The sequence below is a fragment of the Astyanax mexicanus genome, chromosome 7, assembly GCF_023375975.1.
Source record: "Astyanax mexicanus isolate ESR-SI-001 chromosome 7, AstMex3_surface, whole genome shotgun sequence".
Classification (NCBI taxonomy): domain Eukaryota; kingdom Metazoa; phylum Chordata; class Actinopteri; order Characiformes; family Acestrorhamphidae; genus Astyanax; species Astyanax mexicanus.
Window position 1 is genome coordinate 56326605 of NC_064414.1, and position 13688 is coordinate 56340292.

At 40.1% G+C, this 13688-nt stretch overlaps 1 protein-coding gene across 10 annotated transcripts in view; it reads right to left on the bottom strand.

Moving 5' to 3' along the window:
* The window catches only part of uso1 (USO1 vesicle transport factor), a 39542-nt gene extending 27180 nt beyond the window's left edge, over nt 1-12362 (bottom strand). For 2 of the 10 annotated variants that reach the window (XM_049481342.1, XM_049481341.1), the window contains exons 1-9: nt 11679-11941; nt 7924-8010; nt 5228-5292; nt 5047-5123; nt 4244-4255; nt 3191-3229; nt 2641-2741; nt 1258-1360; nt 127-182 (exon numbers count right to left, since the gene is read on the bottom strand). In XM_049481342.1, the coding sequence (XP_049337299.1) occupies nt 127-182; nt 1258-1360; nt 2641-2741; nt 3191-3229; nt 4244-4255; nt 5047-5123; nt 5228-5292; nt 7924-8010; nt 11679-11744 (606 nt within the window). In that variant the 5' untranslated portion in view covers nt 11745-11941. Of the gene's footprint in view, nt 1-126; nt 183-1257; nt 1361-2640; nt 2745-3190; nt 3230-4243; nt 4256-5046; nt 5124-5227; nt 5293-7923; nt 8011-11678 lie in introns of all 10 variants that reach the window. The other 8 variants (XM_049481343.1, XM_049481340.1, XM_049481345.1 and 5 more) reach the window with 5 other exon arrangements.
* Between the last annotated feature and the right edge of the window lie 1326 nt (nt 12363-13688).

The window sequence follows — 13688 nt, forward strand, 5'->3', positions numbered from 1 at the left end:
AAGAAGATATGAGATAAGATATTTAACAGCTGTAAAAAGAAAAGGTAGGTTTGGAATTAAGAAACATTAAAGTAACGTAACGTTGATCCCCATCATTACTCATTAGTGTTAATATTTTTAACCTACATCATTTCGGATGACCTCTCTGGAGTCGGCCAGCAAATCCATCAGTCTGGAAACTCCTACAGAGGAAAAAGAATGGAGAATCATGTGAAAAAAAATAAACATCAGGTTGTTGATGTGGTGATCTGAGTGGTTATGACTTGAGACATCTTGCCTTCTTCTCAGCTTAATAACTCAAGAATGCTTCAACACATCAGCATAAAGCATATATACATCTAGAAAGATCTATAAAAGAAATGCTACCGTTTGTAAAACCTGCAGTGTCATCGCTCTTCAGTGAGGATAATTTTTAGTTTATGTGACTGGTTTACTGCTTAATTTCTCAGTCTTCAATTCTGAAGTATAATCCAGTGTCTGAGGAGAGCTCTGTGTCATCTCTGAGTTTCCCCCACAGCTGTGTTTGTGTTTACACCAGATCAGAGCCTCATATCAACACATGGCACATAAACAATATTCTGAATCATTGATTCCAATCTGCACTCGATTCCTGAACCGATTCACTCAATGAGTCAACGAATCCACACTAAACTCATCGTGCAAGTTCCTCAAACAGGGTTGATACACATTTTAACCAATAAAATTCCAAGATTTTTTCATGACTTTTCCGTGCCTCTTTAATAATAAAATACACAATAAATACACAATAAAATGTGTGTCAGATCCTGAGAGCTCCGTTGTATAGGGCTGTGTAGGAAACACAAATATATGTAGAACAAATTTCCATGACTTTTCCAAAGCTTTCTGGGTGTTATTTTTTCAAAAAGTATCCAGGCCTGGAAATTACTGTTTTCAAATTCCATTGCATCCAAACAGCACACAGATCACACAATAATTTAGGAAATATCATCGTATTTTAAAGTTTAAATGCCTCCCAGCTTTAAACACCTTATTTCCCCCCTTTCCTCTTCTTTCCAGAGATTGAGAAAAGCTCATAAATTTGGTATCTATGACTCTGGTGTGGTTGGTACCAGTGTAGGTGGTGTGGTTGGTACTAGTACTGGATTTAACACTAGGGCAGCTTATAGGCTAATTTCCTGGCAGTAGTGATTGTGTTTAATATGGTGATGGTGCATGTCTCTGTTGGTGTTGGCAGGGAATGTTGGTGATACAGTTGGTAGTGGTGTAGTAACTGACCCATGGGGCTGACGAGGATGATGCCCTGGACCTGGGCACACTGAGACTTCAGCAGAGCGGTCAGCAGCTTCACGCCCGGCCAGCGCACATGGAAATCAAACTCCTACAACACACACAGATACACACTCAGATCAGACCAGAACACGTGTATATATAGACTAACAATTAAAACCTTTATTTTATCTTTATCTTATCAGTGACTCTATTACTGCTGTTCTTCTCCTCCTGTCAGATTAACTCTTATTCTAATTCTAATTCTCTTCTCTGCTGAAGTTGATACTCAGTCCTTAATCATGTTAATCTAAAGAGCTAAAGGCTAAAGCTGCTGTTTCCATGTGGGTCAGCCAGACGTCTTCCTGTAGCAGTTTTTTTCTCCGTTTTCTAAGAGTCTTTATTTGAAGGTGTAGGAAACAGTACTCACCGCTCTCTGACTTCATCTGTAATTTCTCTACAGAAAAGACTTAAATTGTAAGTATAGTAAATTACAGACGCAGATAAAAGAAATCTCTGCTAACCTCCGTCACTGGTGCCCTCCTCTGTGATGATGTCCAGCAGTCTTTCGAACGCGTTCTCAAACGCAACGATCTTCTGAATCGCAGTGTTGCCTTTGGTTAACTGCTGCAGCAGCGATGATTTTTTTTATTACAAATCTACATTTTCTTTTTACAGCCTGTAAATATCTTCTCTCATGTCTTCTTCATTAGTGTCTCCTGCTGCTGCAGCAGTTAACCAAAGGCAACGCTGGTTAACTGCTGAGAACGCAGAGATTTCACTTATCTTCGTCTGTAAATTACTATACTTTATTACTAGATTTAAGTCTTTTCTTTAGAGAAATTACAGATGGAGTTAGAGAGCGGTGAATACTGTTTCCTACACCTTCAAAAGAATCTTGGAAACTGGAGAAAACTACTACAGGAAGACGTCTGCCTGACCCACATATTTCTCTAAAGAAAAGACTTCTACTTTTAAAAGTTACAGAGTTATCCGTGTTTCTGTGTCTTCTTCTAGTTATTATGATAATAAAAGTGTTAATGTGCTGTAAGTGTGTAAGTGTGTAAATGCTGCTGCAGTAGAGAGTAACAGCAGCAACTCGATCTGTTCCACTTCTGATTTACTACAGTTTATTTCAATTGCTACTATCCAGATGTATGCTGGTAACCAATGAACTGTTAGCTAAAAATCTGTCTTTAGTTTAATATTTTTGTACAATGGATTTTGTACCATTTCCGGTTACTGACTGTACCCAAAGAGCCTAAATGTCAAAAATAAAGTAAACGAAATGGGGGTGTTCTAAAACTTTTGACAAGTAGTGTACTTATACAGGTTAATATGGAGTGTATAAGTGTTCATAATGAAACATATTTTTGTAAATATAAAACCAACCTCCAACAGAGTTAATAGTAGTGTCACGTTGTCGGCTTCCTGAATGAATTTTTCTGTAAACTGAGCTCCAATATCATCCTCCTGTCTCCGCTGTGCGTCCTCTGCTGAAGAACGAAAGAAAGAAAGACAGAAAGAGAGAGAGAGAGAGAGATATAGAGTCCATACTGGTATATTTGCTCTCTATTTGAAGGTTTAAAGTGAGAGACTGAGGGTTGAGGGTCAGGGGTAACAGTAAAGGGTGGAGGACAGGGTGGTTCAGGAGCTCAGGTGAGGGATGCTGTAGCTACAGGTGAGAACCCTAAAGGTAAGTTTCCAAAACCATAAGCAGAAAAACTAACATGGTAGATAATTCCAGTAAAGCAAAGATGAAGTTTATATTTTAGAGCGGGATTAGGACAGTGGGGGTTGAACAAAAAGTTAAAGACACCAAGAAGAAAACAGAGTTAAATCCAGTTAAAAGCCCAAAAACATGTTTAGTGGAGGTTTCAGTTCTAGCTACATAATCCACAAGGGAAGTTCTAGCTATCTAACGCTTCTGGACTCTACTGACCAGGTGCTGCTACACCTTTACTCTTCACAGGAGCAGCATCTGCAAAGTCAAGATGGAGAGTGAACCCCATCCCAGAAACTACAAAAATAAAACATTTCTACATCTACACTATTTTATAGTGCCCAATAACTTATCCAATAAACTACAGAGAGCATTTATCCAGCATTTTACCAACCATTTGCCCAAACGTTTAATAGAGCATTTCCCCAACTATTCTACTAACAACTCAGTCAATTACGCCAACAATAAACTAACTGTACCATTCTTCCAACCACTCAACCTCTCGCTCAACCATTCCACCAATCTCTCGCTCAACCATTCCACCAATCTCTCGCTCAACCATCCACCCAATCTCTCTCCCAACCACTCGCTCAACCATCCACCAATCTCTCGCCCAACCACTCGCTCAACCATCCACCAATCTCTCGCCCAACCACTCGCTCAACCATCCACCAATCTATCGCCCAACCATTCGCTCAACCATCCACCAATCTTTCGCCCAACCACTCGCTCAACCATCCACCAATCTCTCGCCGAACCACTCGCTCAACCATCCACCAATCTCTCGCCCAACCACTCGCTCAACCATCCACCAATCTATCGCCCAACCATTCGCTCAACCATCCACCAATCTTTCGCCCAACCACTCGCTCAACCATCCACCAATCTCTCGCCCAACCACTCGCTCAACCATCCACCAATCTCTGGCCCAACCATTCCACCAATCTCTTGCCCATCTATTCCACCCATCTCTTGCCTATCTATTCCACCAATCTCTTGCCCATTCATTCCACCTATCTCTCGCCCATCCATTCTATCAATCTCTTGCCCGCCCATTCCACCAATCTCTTGCCCACCCATTCCACCAATCTCTTGCCCAACCATTCGCTCAACCATTCAACAAACTCTGGCGCCACCAACCAGCAATCTCTCGCCCATCCTTTGTACTACAAAACTAAAATATGAACTATATAAACCCTCAGTGAGATAAAGTCATAGTAAAGCATGAACAGGTCAGTGGCTGAACAGAACCATGCACACACAAGAATTTACCTTCAGAATCATCTGCAGGTTAAACATGGAAGAAAAGAGAGGGAGGATCAGCACACTTTACATATATCTCAGTAATCAAACACAGCAAGACACAGATTCACTTAGTTTATGACTAATAGTGCTAATGGAAAAATCTCTGTGGAGCTATGAGGCTAATGTAGCCAATATCCCTTTTGAGTGCAGGTTTGTCCCCCCAACAGAATGATAGCACTCTTCCACCGATGTGGAACCGGCACCGTTCTGGAACTGGTTTGCCACGTTTTCAACAAGAAAAGTAGGTTCCAGAAGCAGTTTGTTTGCAGTGGGAGCTGAAGAATACTAGGTTCTTCAGGGTGAACCGTGACAACATATGTGTGCGTATCTGTTTGTACAGGAGCACTGTGACTTCTTTGATGGTTCCACTAAAACTGGTGGAAACGCGGGTTGGTTTGCTTAAAAACACCACGGTTCCTGTAAACCCGAACGAAACTGATTCAAGGACCTGAGCTCTTCTGGTGGACAAGTGCTGTAAGTGTGACAGATTCCCCTCAGATTCCTTTTATTAGTGTTTATAAATAAGGAATAACCTACAGTTACAGTAGATACAGAATCACCAGCGCCGTAATCTGTTGTACCGGTACTGCTCTGTAATTAATCTACAGTTACAGTAGATTCATTACATGTTCACTACATTTGCCTTATAGCTCCAGTGCTAAATAAAAACGAAGCACCAGCCTGACTGATCTAATACAGTCCCTAAAATACTGAAGATCATGGTCAGCCATCAGTGAATCAGGTGAGGATGATTATGATGATGTCAATACCTGGCTCCTCCTCTTCATCACTGCAGATGATGTTGTACAGTGTGTCCAAAGCATAGCCCAGAATCTCAGAGTCCGATCTGCAGAGAATTAGAGGAAATGGGTCAGATCATCACTCTGGTGATGCTATAATGAGGAAGAACAAGAGTGAGTGTTTGAGTCAGTGAAGGGGGCGGGGCTATACCTGTCAGTCTGCAGAATGTGGATCAGGTGATCCATGGCCTGAGTGCCCACTTCCATACGATATTTCTGTAAACAGGACCAGTGTTTAGGTTAAAGACACTCACACACAATCTACAGTAATTATAAGGTCATACAAAAGCAACCATCAACCACTACCATCATAGCAACCACTAGTAGCAATCATAGAAACCCCTTTGGATAGCCACACCCAACCAACAACCTTGGCAACACCACAACAACTACCTTGTCACAGGCACTCCCAGGTGACACTCCAGTAAAGCCCTAAGACAGAAACACAATTGGGACCACCTAGGATACAGAATTAACCTTAAGAAACACCCATAGGAGCAACCAGCTAAAATGTAGCTGTGCAACCCCACAGCATCCAATTGGTATATCAAATCCACAGCAACTCTATCCACCTCCTTCATTGATATAGAATATAACCACACGGATAATAAGTGTACACAATAAGTAATTTAACACAGCATATTTCTATAAGGTGCACTTAAAATCTTTTAATTTTCCCAAAAAATCATCAGAGCTCCTTATAATCCGGTGCTCCTTATGTATGAATTCTACCAGTCAGGTATTAAGGGGCAGTAAAGACACTCCACTGAAGTACAGAGTTATACAGGAGTTACAGTGAAGTTTCTCCAGCACTAAGGCTGGGTGCAGCAGCATTAGCATTAGCCTCTAATCACAGTGTTAGCGCTAGTGTAGTGGACTCTGGAGTGCAGGTGTACGGTGCACACCTGTACAGATCATCCTGAGTTTCAGGGGAGCCGACAGCTCTCGATGTCTCTAAACCCTTTAAAGTACATCGAACTGTAGTCTGCGTGTTTACCATGTTAAAACAAGCTACGTGGGAAGAACTGCTAGCTAGTATCGCCCTGGCTTATCAGAACACTCAGGGTTCCTGGTCTAGAGCTGTCAGGCGCTATTTATCTTCCGCTAATGCTGCGGTTAAACAATCAACATTCTCAATTATATCAACTAATAGTTGCAGCCCTATTGCTGAGTAAACACAACCTGAAATGGGAAATTACCTTCACTGAATAGGCTGCAACTAATGATTATTTTGGTCGTCGACTAATCTGCTGATTATTTTTTTGTTTACTCGATTAGTCAGCGATTATTTCTGCCATGTCCTCCATCTCTAAAAACAGATATAAACAGCTGATCATAACATTTATAAGGCATTTAAAATGTCTAGATGTTGTTTAAATGTAGAAAGTACTGATTATTTAGTGAGTAAATATTTAATTTGTTGTGGTCGGGCACTTTTGGAGACTTTTGGCCCATTTCCCATCGCACTTCTGTCCCCGGCACGTAATGTGGGACTGTTGCAGATAATGATTAGTCGACAATAAAATTTGTAGTCGACAATTTCAAATAATCACCATTGTTGATTACATCAACTAATTGTTGCAGCCATACTTCACTGCAGTGTATAAACAGACAGATCTGAGTACAGACAGATCTGATACTGTTCCTATCAGCTCAGTGTGTTTTCATCTGGCTCCAGTATGTCTGTAAGCCTCCCATTAACACCACATAAACCCATTAACCACGCCTCATAGGAGCCGGCCGGCCGCTGGGCAGCCTGGGGTCCGGCTCATCTCTCTGATACAGGATCAACCAGAACATCAGGTCCGGTCAGCGGGAAGGGGGATGGGGGGGATGTAGTGCAGGTGTTCACAGTGTATGATGCACACCTGTACACATCATCCTGAGATCCGTGGAAGCCGATAGCTCCTGATATCTCTAAACCCTTTACATTTGTATATGGTTCTTTCTCTGGTTATGTTAGGAAACCTCTTGTTGCTGGGTTATGAGATATTGAGAATACCACAGCATCCACCAGACAACACCATACCGACCACGTAGCAACCACACAGCCACACCATACCTAGTTCCTGAGATACACGAGATAACACCATGCAAATACCTAGAAACACCTATTCACCACAGGGATACAATAGCAATGATGTGGGGTAGCAACAGCCTAGCAACCACCCAGGATACAGAAGTAACCTCCTTTTAACACCCTAGGAACGACCTGGGAAAGGAACGACCTGGGATAGGAACGACCTGGGAAAGGAACGACCTGGGATAGGAACGACCTGGGAAAGGAACGACCTGGGATAGGAACGACCTGGGATAGGAACCACCTGGGATAGGAACCACCTGGGATAGGAACCACCTGGGATAGGAACCACCTGGGATAGGAACCACCTGGGATAGGAACCACCTGAGATAGGAACCACCTGAGATAGGAACCACCTGAGATAGGAACCACCTGAGATAGGAACCACCTGAGATAGGAACCACCTAGGATAGGAACCACCTAGGATAGGAACCACCTAGGATAGGAACCACCTGAGATAGGAACCACCTGAGATAGGAACAACTTAGCAACACCATAGCAACCTCCCAGAATACAGAATTAACTTTCTTGCAACACCCTAAGGACCACCTGGGATAACAACACCATAGCAAAAACCTGCAAAACAAAGGTAGCCATCACCTCAGTAACTTTGGGATAGAAAAACCATAACAACTCCATAGCAACCACCTGGCAATTATTGTAAAATCTGAGAAACCTAATATTTAGTTGGATCTGTCTCAATAACTTTAAGTTAGTTGTTAATCTTGATCTAGTTAACGGGAACCCGGTAACTCCAACGGTTTTACCTTAGAGAGAGATTTGAGAGCGCGGACGGCGTCCCGCCGATCCTCCAGCAGCGTAGACGAGGCCACGCGGTCACACAGCTTCTGAATCTACACACACACACAGCAAGGGGTCAATAGCACAGCTTTTCAGAGTTTAGTTTGATACAATCCTTTTAAAACCCAAACATCACACACACCTTTGTCCATATACAGTACACGTTTCACTGATAATATCAAACAATATTTACCAGCAGTTTTATCAGAGTCATCAAAAATATCATCCATAATGCCTCACAATTTATAGCACACAGTGTTTGGTGAGTAATAAATAAATAATAAAATATAAACAGAAATATTTTTGAAATGTTTAGATTAGGTATGTGGGTACATATTCTATTTCAGGGGGTCCCTAACACATACTGACAAAAACTCAATTCTAAACAGATTAAAATGCCACACATAGTGCCACACTCTTGCTGGTATATCTTATTTCTGTGCCAGCAGGTGTGGGCAGGGCAGCTGCAGGGCAGTGATGTCACTATGGCCTAAATAGAGGCTGTTTAAATATCAATATTCATTATTTTTCTCCAAATCACACAGTAAATCCACCCAAATCTCTCAATCACTGTAATTACAGATGATTTACTGGGGGCAGAGAATTATACCATTGTTATGATATACAGGTGTTTTATTGGTAAACTAAAAAGCACAAATCACTAAAAAACAATAGTAAATTCTTTATTTTTAACAAACAGTTTACAATAACTAAACGGTCCTGATAAGTGCCAGTTTCATCATTATAATGCTTTTGATCTTTGCGATGACTGCACTTGAGGATACTACTACTACGTTAATTACTAGTAATTTATTTCTTTATTTAGTTGAGTAGTTGTTTCTTCTCATAATCTGGATTAGAGCATTACTCAAATATTCACTATTCACTGTATACCTGTAACTCTACCTCTTCACTACTTTACTTTAACTGATGCTCTCAAACACTTTATTAACCCCTTAACGCCTGTTGTTGCAAATATGCGACTAACCGTTTGATTCAATCAACCTGCCAAGATAGCGCCTGCATTCCCCCAATGCCTGTTAGTGCATATTCGCCACGGACCTAGGAACCTTTGACAATTTACAATTCAAATGAATCTAGAATTCAAATTAATGAAATGTTTCCTGTAATATTTGTGTATATTGTGTTGGTGACAGTAATTGGTGTTATTTATTATTGAATGCCTGCTGTTGGGTGCATAAATAAAACATTGATTTTTCACTGTTATATTACTCTGTTATTGTTATCTTAGTATGGACCATTATGTCTGCTGTAGCAAATTTGCAACATACCAAATTTACCCCAAATAGACCATATTGCCTGTTGTTGCAAATTTGCAACATACCAAAATTTCTATTTATTTTTGTGCAAAAGTGAAATTAATAATCTCAACAATATTTACTATCTACTTAAAGGTAAAACACACATGAAACATTTTTTCATATACAGCTACATTAATTCAGGCGTTAAAGGGTTAAGAGACAAGAAATTCAAGTAATTAACTCTTGATGAGTTCAGCACAGCTGTTAACTGAAAGCCTGAATTCCAGGTGACTCTACCTCATAAAACTGACTGAGAAAATCCAGCAGAGATGTTCAAAACTGATCATCTAAACAAGAGGAGCTACTTGTAAGAATCTAAAATATAAATATATATTCTGGTTTGTTTGGATGAGTTTAGTATTAATCTACAATGCTTCTTCTGTTATATTTGTTCAGATACAGTATATTGTTTTTTTAACGTATATTAGTTAAATATATTATCATCAATATTTAAAACACATACACTTCACTATATTTCACCACGACAGGACGGTTAAATGCATTTCCTGTGACACAGCTAAGACAAGACTGGGATATCAGCTGGTATCAGCTAGTCTTTATCTCAGAATTGATTAGGAGAGATAATCTATACACAGTGCGCTCTGTGTGTACGGAGGCGGAGTTATTGGCGTATTGATTATGGCATGACTGGCTAAAATATTGGTGACGTTTTTTTTGTATGTTAATAAACATGCAAGTAAAGACAACAAGCTACTGGATACTGATCTGAGTAAAAAATCACAGAGGTCATGTCCTTTCATTATACAATAATATAAGTATTGTAAAAAGACAATGGTCTTAAAGTTCCTACAACTGCAGGAGGAAATAAGAAAACAAGCTGTTAGCTATACTATGACTAGCTATGACTGGAATGAGCTTCAGGACATTAAACTGAAATATTTACTGAGCTGTTCTGAATTACACCTCACAGCTCAACAGGACAGAATACAATAAAAAAAATATTAAAATAGAATAGAATTACTTAATTGATCCTTAACTAAACTGCAGAAAGACAACGATCATCTTCCCTTGGTGAGTTGATGTACACACCATAATATATTCCTTATAAGTTTCTCACTTTATTAAAACACTTTCACTTTCATTATATAATAAACTCACTCATTATTCAACTACCAACTTCTATAATAACGTCACTAACATATAAAGTATATAAATATATATACTACAAATGATTGTTGACGACCTCTGTTATAAATGCTCATGTTTCTTTACTTTTATACTGTTATTTGCGTGAGACTGACGGTAATTGGAGGAACTGCATAGTAAGAATTACATTATACTAGGTGTGTAACTGCTTGTTTTTGCTGTGCATATGAAAATATAACTCTTAAATCTTACTTCTAAATCTGTTTATTTCTAAAAACATCAGTTTTTTTTATATTACCTTCTTGGCTTTGTTTCCTTTTTTATAATCTCGTATTAATTCAATCTTAACCTGAGCATTATACATCATTTATACTTAATATTACTTTCTTTTAATGTTTATTAGCTGCTTATTTTTCAGTGGTGGCACTGACTTACTTTACTTTTGCTTCTATTAGTTTCAGAAGATATTTTTGTTTTATTTAAGATGTTTACAATTAATAAAAAGAGTTTAAAGCTGTGAAGAGTCTATGTAAGGACCAAAAATACAAAAACATTTAATTTAATTTATTTTATACATCTGGTCGAAGGTAAGATATAAGGTATATACCGTAAACATTATATTTGTTTGTAAAGTTATAGTTAAAAATGTGTATATCGGTTATCGCCACCGGCCTATAATTTTCCATATCAGTGCCTCCTTATTAAATACTGTTTTTTTGTTTTATTTATATATCTTTTTCAATTCCTTTTGTCATAAATAAAGTTAGACTGATTTTGGTTCATAAACCCACACGGGTATCATACATACATTCAATCTAGAATATATGGCCTTTATGGAGAATGTGTACATGATATTATATATATACAACTAGCTACACACTAGCTAACTGATTAATAATACAGATAAAATCTGATTATTCTGACACTTTGACTCTCAGCACACTCTGTAATAATATCAGTATCAGTATAATCTAAATTATCGTGATATTACTGTTGATGTAGTGCTGTTGATCAGCCCTGTGTTATTATAGTATAATAATATCAGCAGTTAAATGATATTAAGTGAATATTAAAGCTATAATCTGATAAATCTGACAGTTTAACTGGGTGTAGTGTGTGATAATCAGACAGTAACAGTGCTGTGTGATATTTATACTGTGGACTAGAGTGTAAGGTTTGAAGTTTAGAGGTTTATAAAGGATCTAAACTCAGATTTTAACTCTTATTTACTGATAAACACACACACAGCCCTGTTAGCAATAGCATTAGCTTTAGCATTAGCATTAGCTCACGGTGTCGGCTCCGGAGGGCTGCGGGCCGGCGGGCTGTCCCCCCATCACCCCGCGGAAGAAGTTCATGGTGTGGGCTGGTGCTCCGCTCCTCCTGCGCTGGGTTAACCGGGTTTAGAGCCGGTTCGGTTCGGTAATCCCCGCTGGTTCCGGTGGTTCCGCTGCTCGAGCTCCTGATCAGCTGCGGAGCTGTTTCCTACAGCACGCTGCTGCGCATGCGCGGAGACGTGGCGCTACGTGGCTGGACGGCGCGCAAGCGCGGAGCTCTTAAAGGAACAGCAGGTAAAACAACACAATCCTAGCTCACCTGGTCAGCTCCTGACCAGTAAAACTACTAGTTTTAATGTCAAAACTGCATACGTACAGTACATACAGAGGCTTGAACAATATTTACCGTCATTACCGTCTGGTTTAGGAACCACAACACCTCAAGACCGCAAGACCCTACAGCGGATATTGAGGACATCTGAGAAGATCATCAGAGTCTTTCTAACCTGAATCTCAGAGATCTACACCACACGCTGCATCCGCAAAGCCACCAGCATTGTGGACGGCCCCACCCATCCCTCAGACAGACTCTTCGCTCTGATGCCGTCCGGCAGAAGATAAAGGAGCATCCGAGCCTCCACTACTAGACTCTGCAACAGCTTCATCCACCAGGCAGTCAGACTCCTCAACACACAGAGACAGAGCTGAACCCCCACCCCACCCACCACACACCCAAAACACTCAAACAAAACTGAACTGATCCCCCCACCACCCTTTACACACACAAAGACTGTACTTCACACACACACACACACACACACTAACTCTCACTCTCTCAGCAAACAGAGATGGAAAGGTCTCTATTCCTATCAGCAATATTTGCTGCTACTCTCAAAAACTATAAACTCTCTACCTCAGTAACTGCTGTGATTATATATGTTCTATATGTTACAGTATGTTTACATATCGCTGCACCTTATCCTCACTATTATACCATATCAGTACTGCACTGTCCTGTCTTTTAAATTGTCTCGTATTTTGTATTTATTGTAATTTTACAGTCTTTACAGTCATTACACCTTGCACTGTATGTTGGTTATTGTTTGTTGTCCCATGTTGCACCATGGTTCCAGACAAACGTAATTTAATTACACTGTGTACCTGAACTCATATGTAATGACAATAAAAACTTGACTTGACTTGAAATGGTGTTACTCTCCTAGCCAAACCAGCAACCAGTCAGCCAGTATTACCATAGTGGCTGATGACCATGAACATCATGAGCATGTTGGTTGACCACAGTTGGGCAGCATGACCTGCTTGACCTTGTTTGACTAATCTCACAAAACTTGTTGACCAACATGAGCATCACAAAAAAAAATGACCCAGCTAGCTGGCCAGCATGATCAAGCTGGTTGGTCTCATTAGTAACCTGACCAGGCTATTCCACCAGTATGGGCAACATATAACCAATGTATAACCTAACAAACCACACCATGACCAACCTGACCAAACTAGACAATCCATATGACCACCATGACAAAACCTGTTGGCATGAATGACCTGACCAAATCAGTCATCTGGTATAACCAGGCTGCAAAACCACACCAATCAATCATGGCCAGCCTGACCAAGCTATTCAACCAGTAGGACCAAACCAATTGATGAGCATGAGCAGCACCACTCACCAGATCAATGTAACCAGTATGGTTGACAACAACTGAACCTGAACCGTCTGAAACGGAACTAATATAATTATTTAGGCACTATTTTTTGCTTTTTTCACTACACCCTGCAGCATGTAAACAGGTTTTATTTCCAGAGTTTTCTTAGAACTCTGGTAAAACAGTGTTTCAGATAAACAGTTTCAGATATCAGGCAGTACATTTATAACTGTAATAACTGTCTCGGGGGGGGGGGGGGGGGGGCTGGAATCTGGATAACTGTATTTACATCTAAACTTTATTTAAATAGAGAATTTTGAGAAGTGGGTGGAATGCCCCTTTAGGGAATGTGAATAACGCA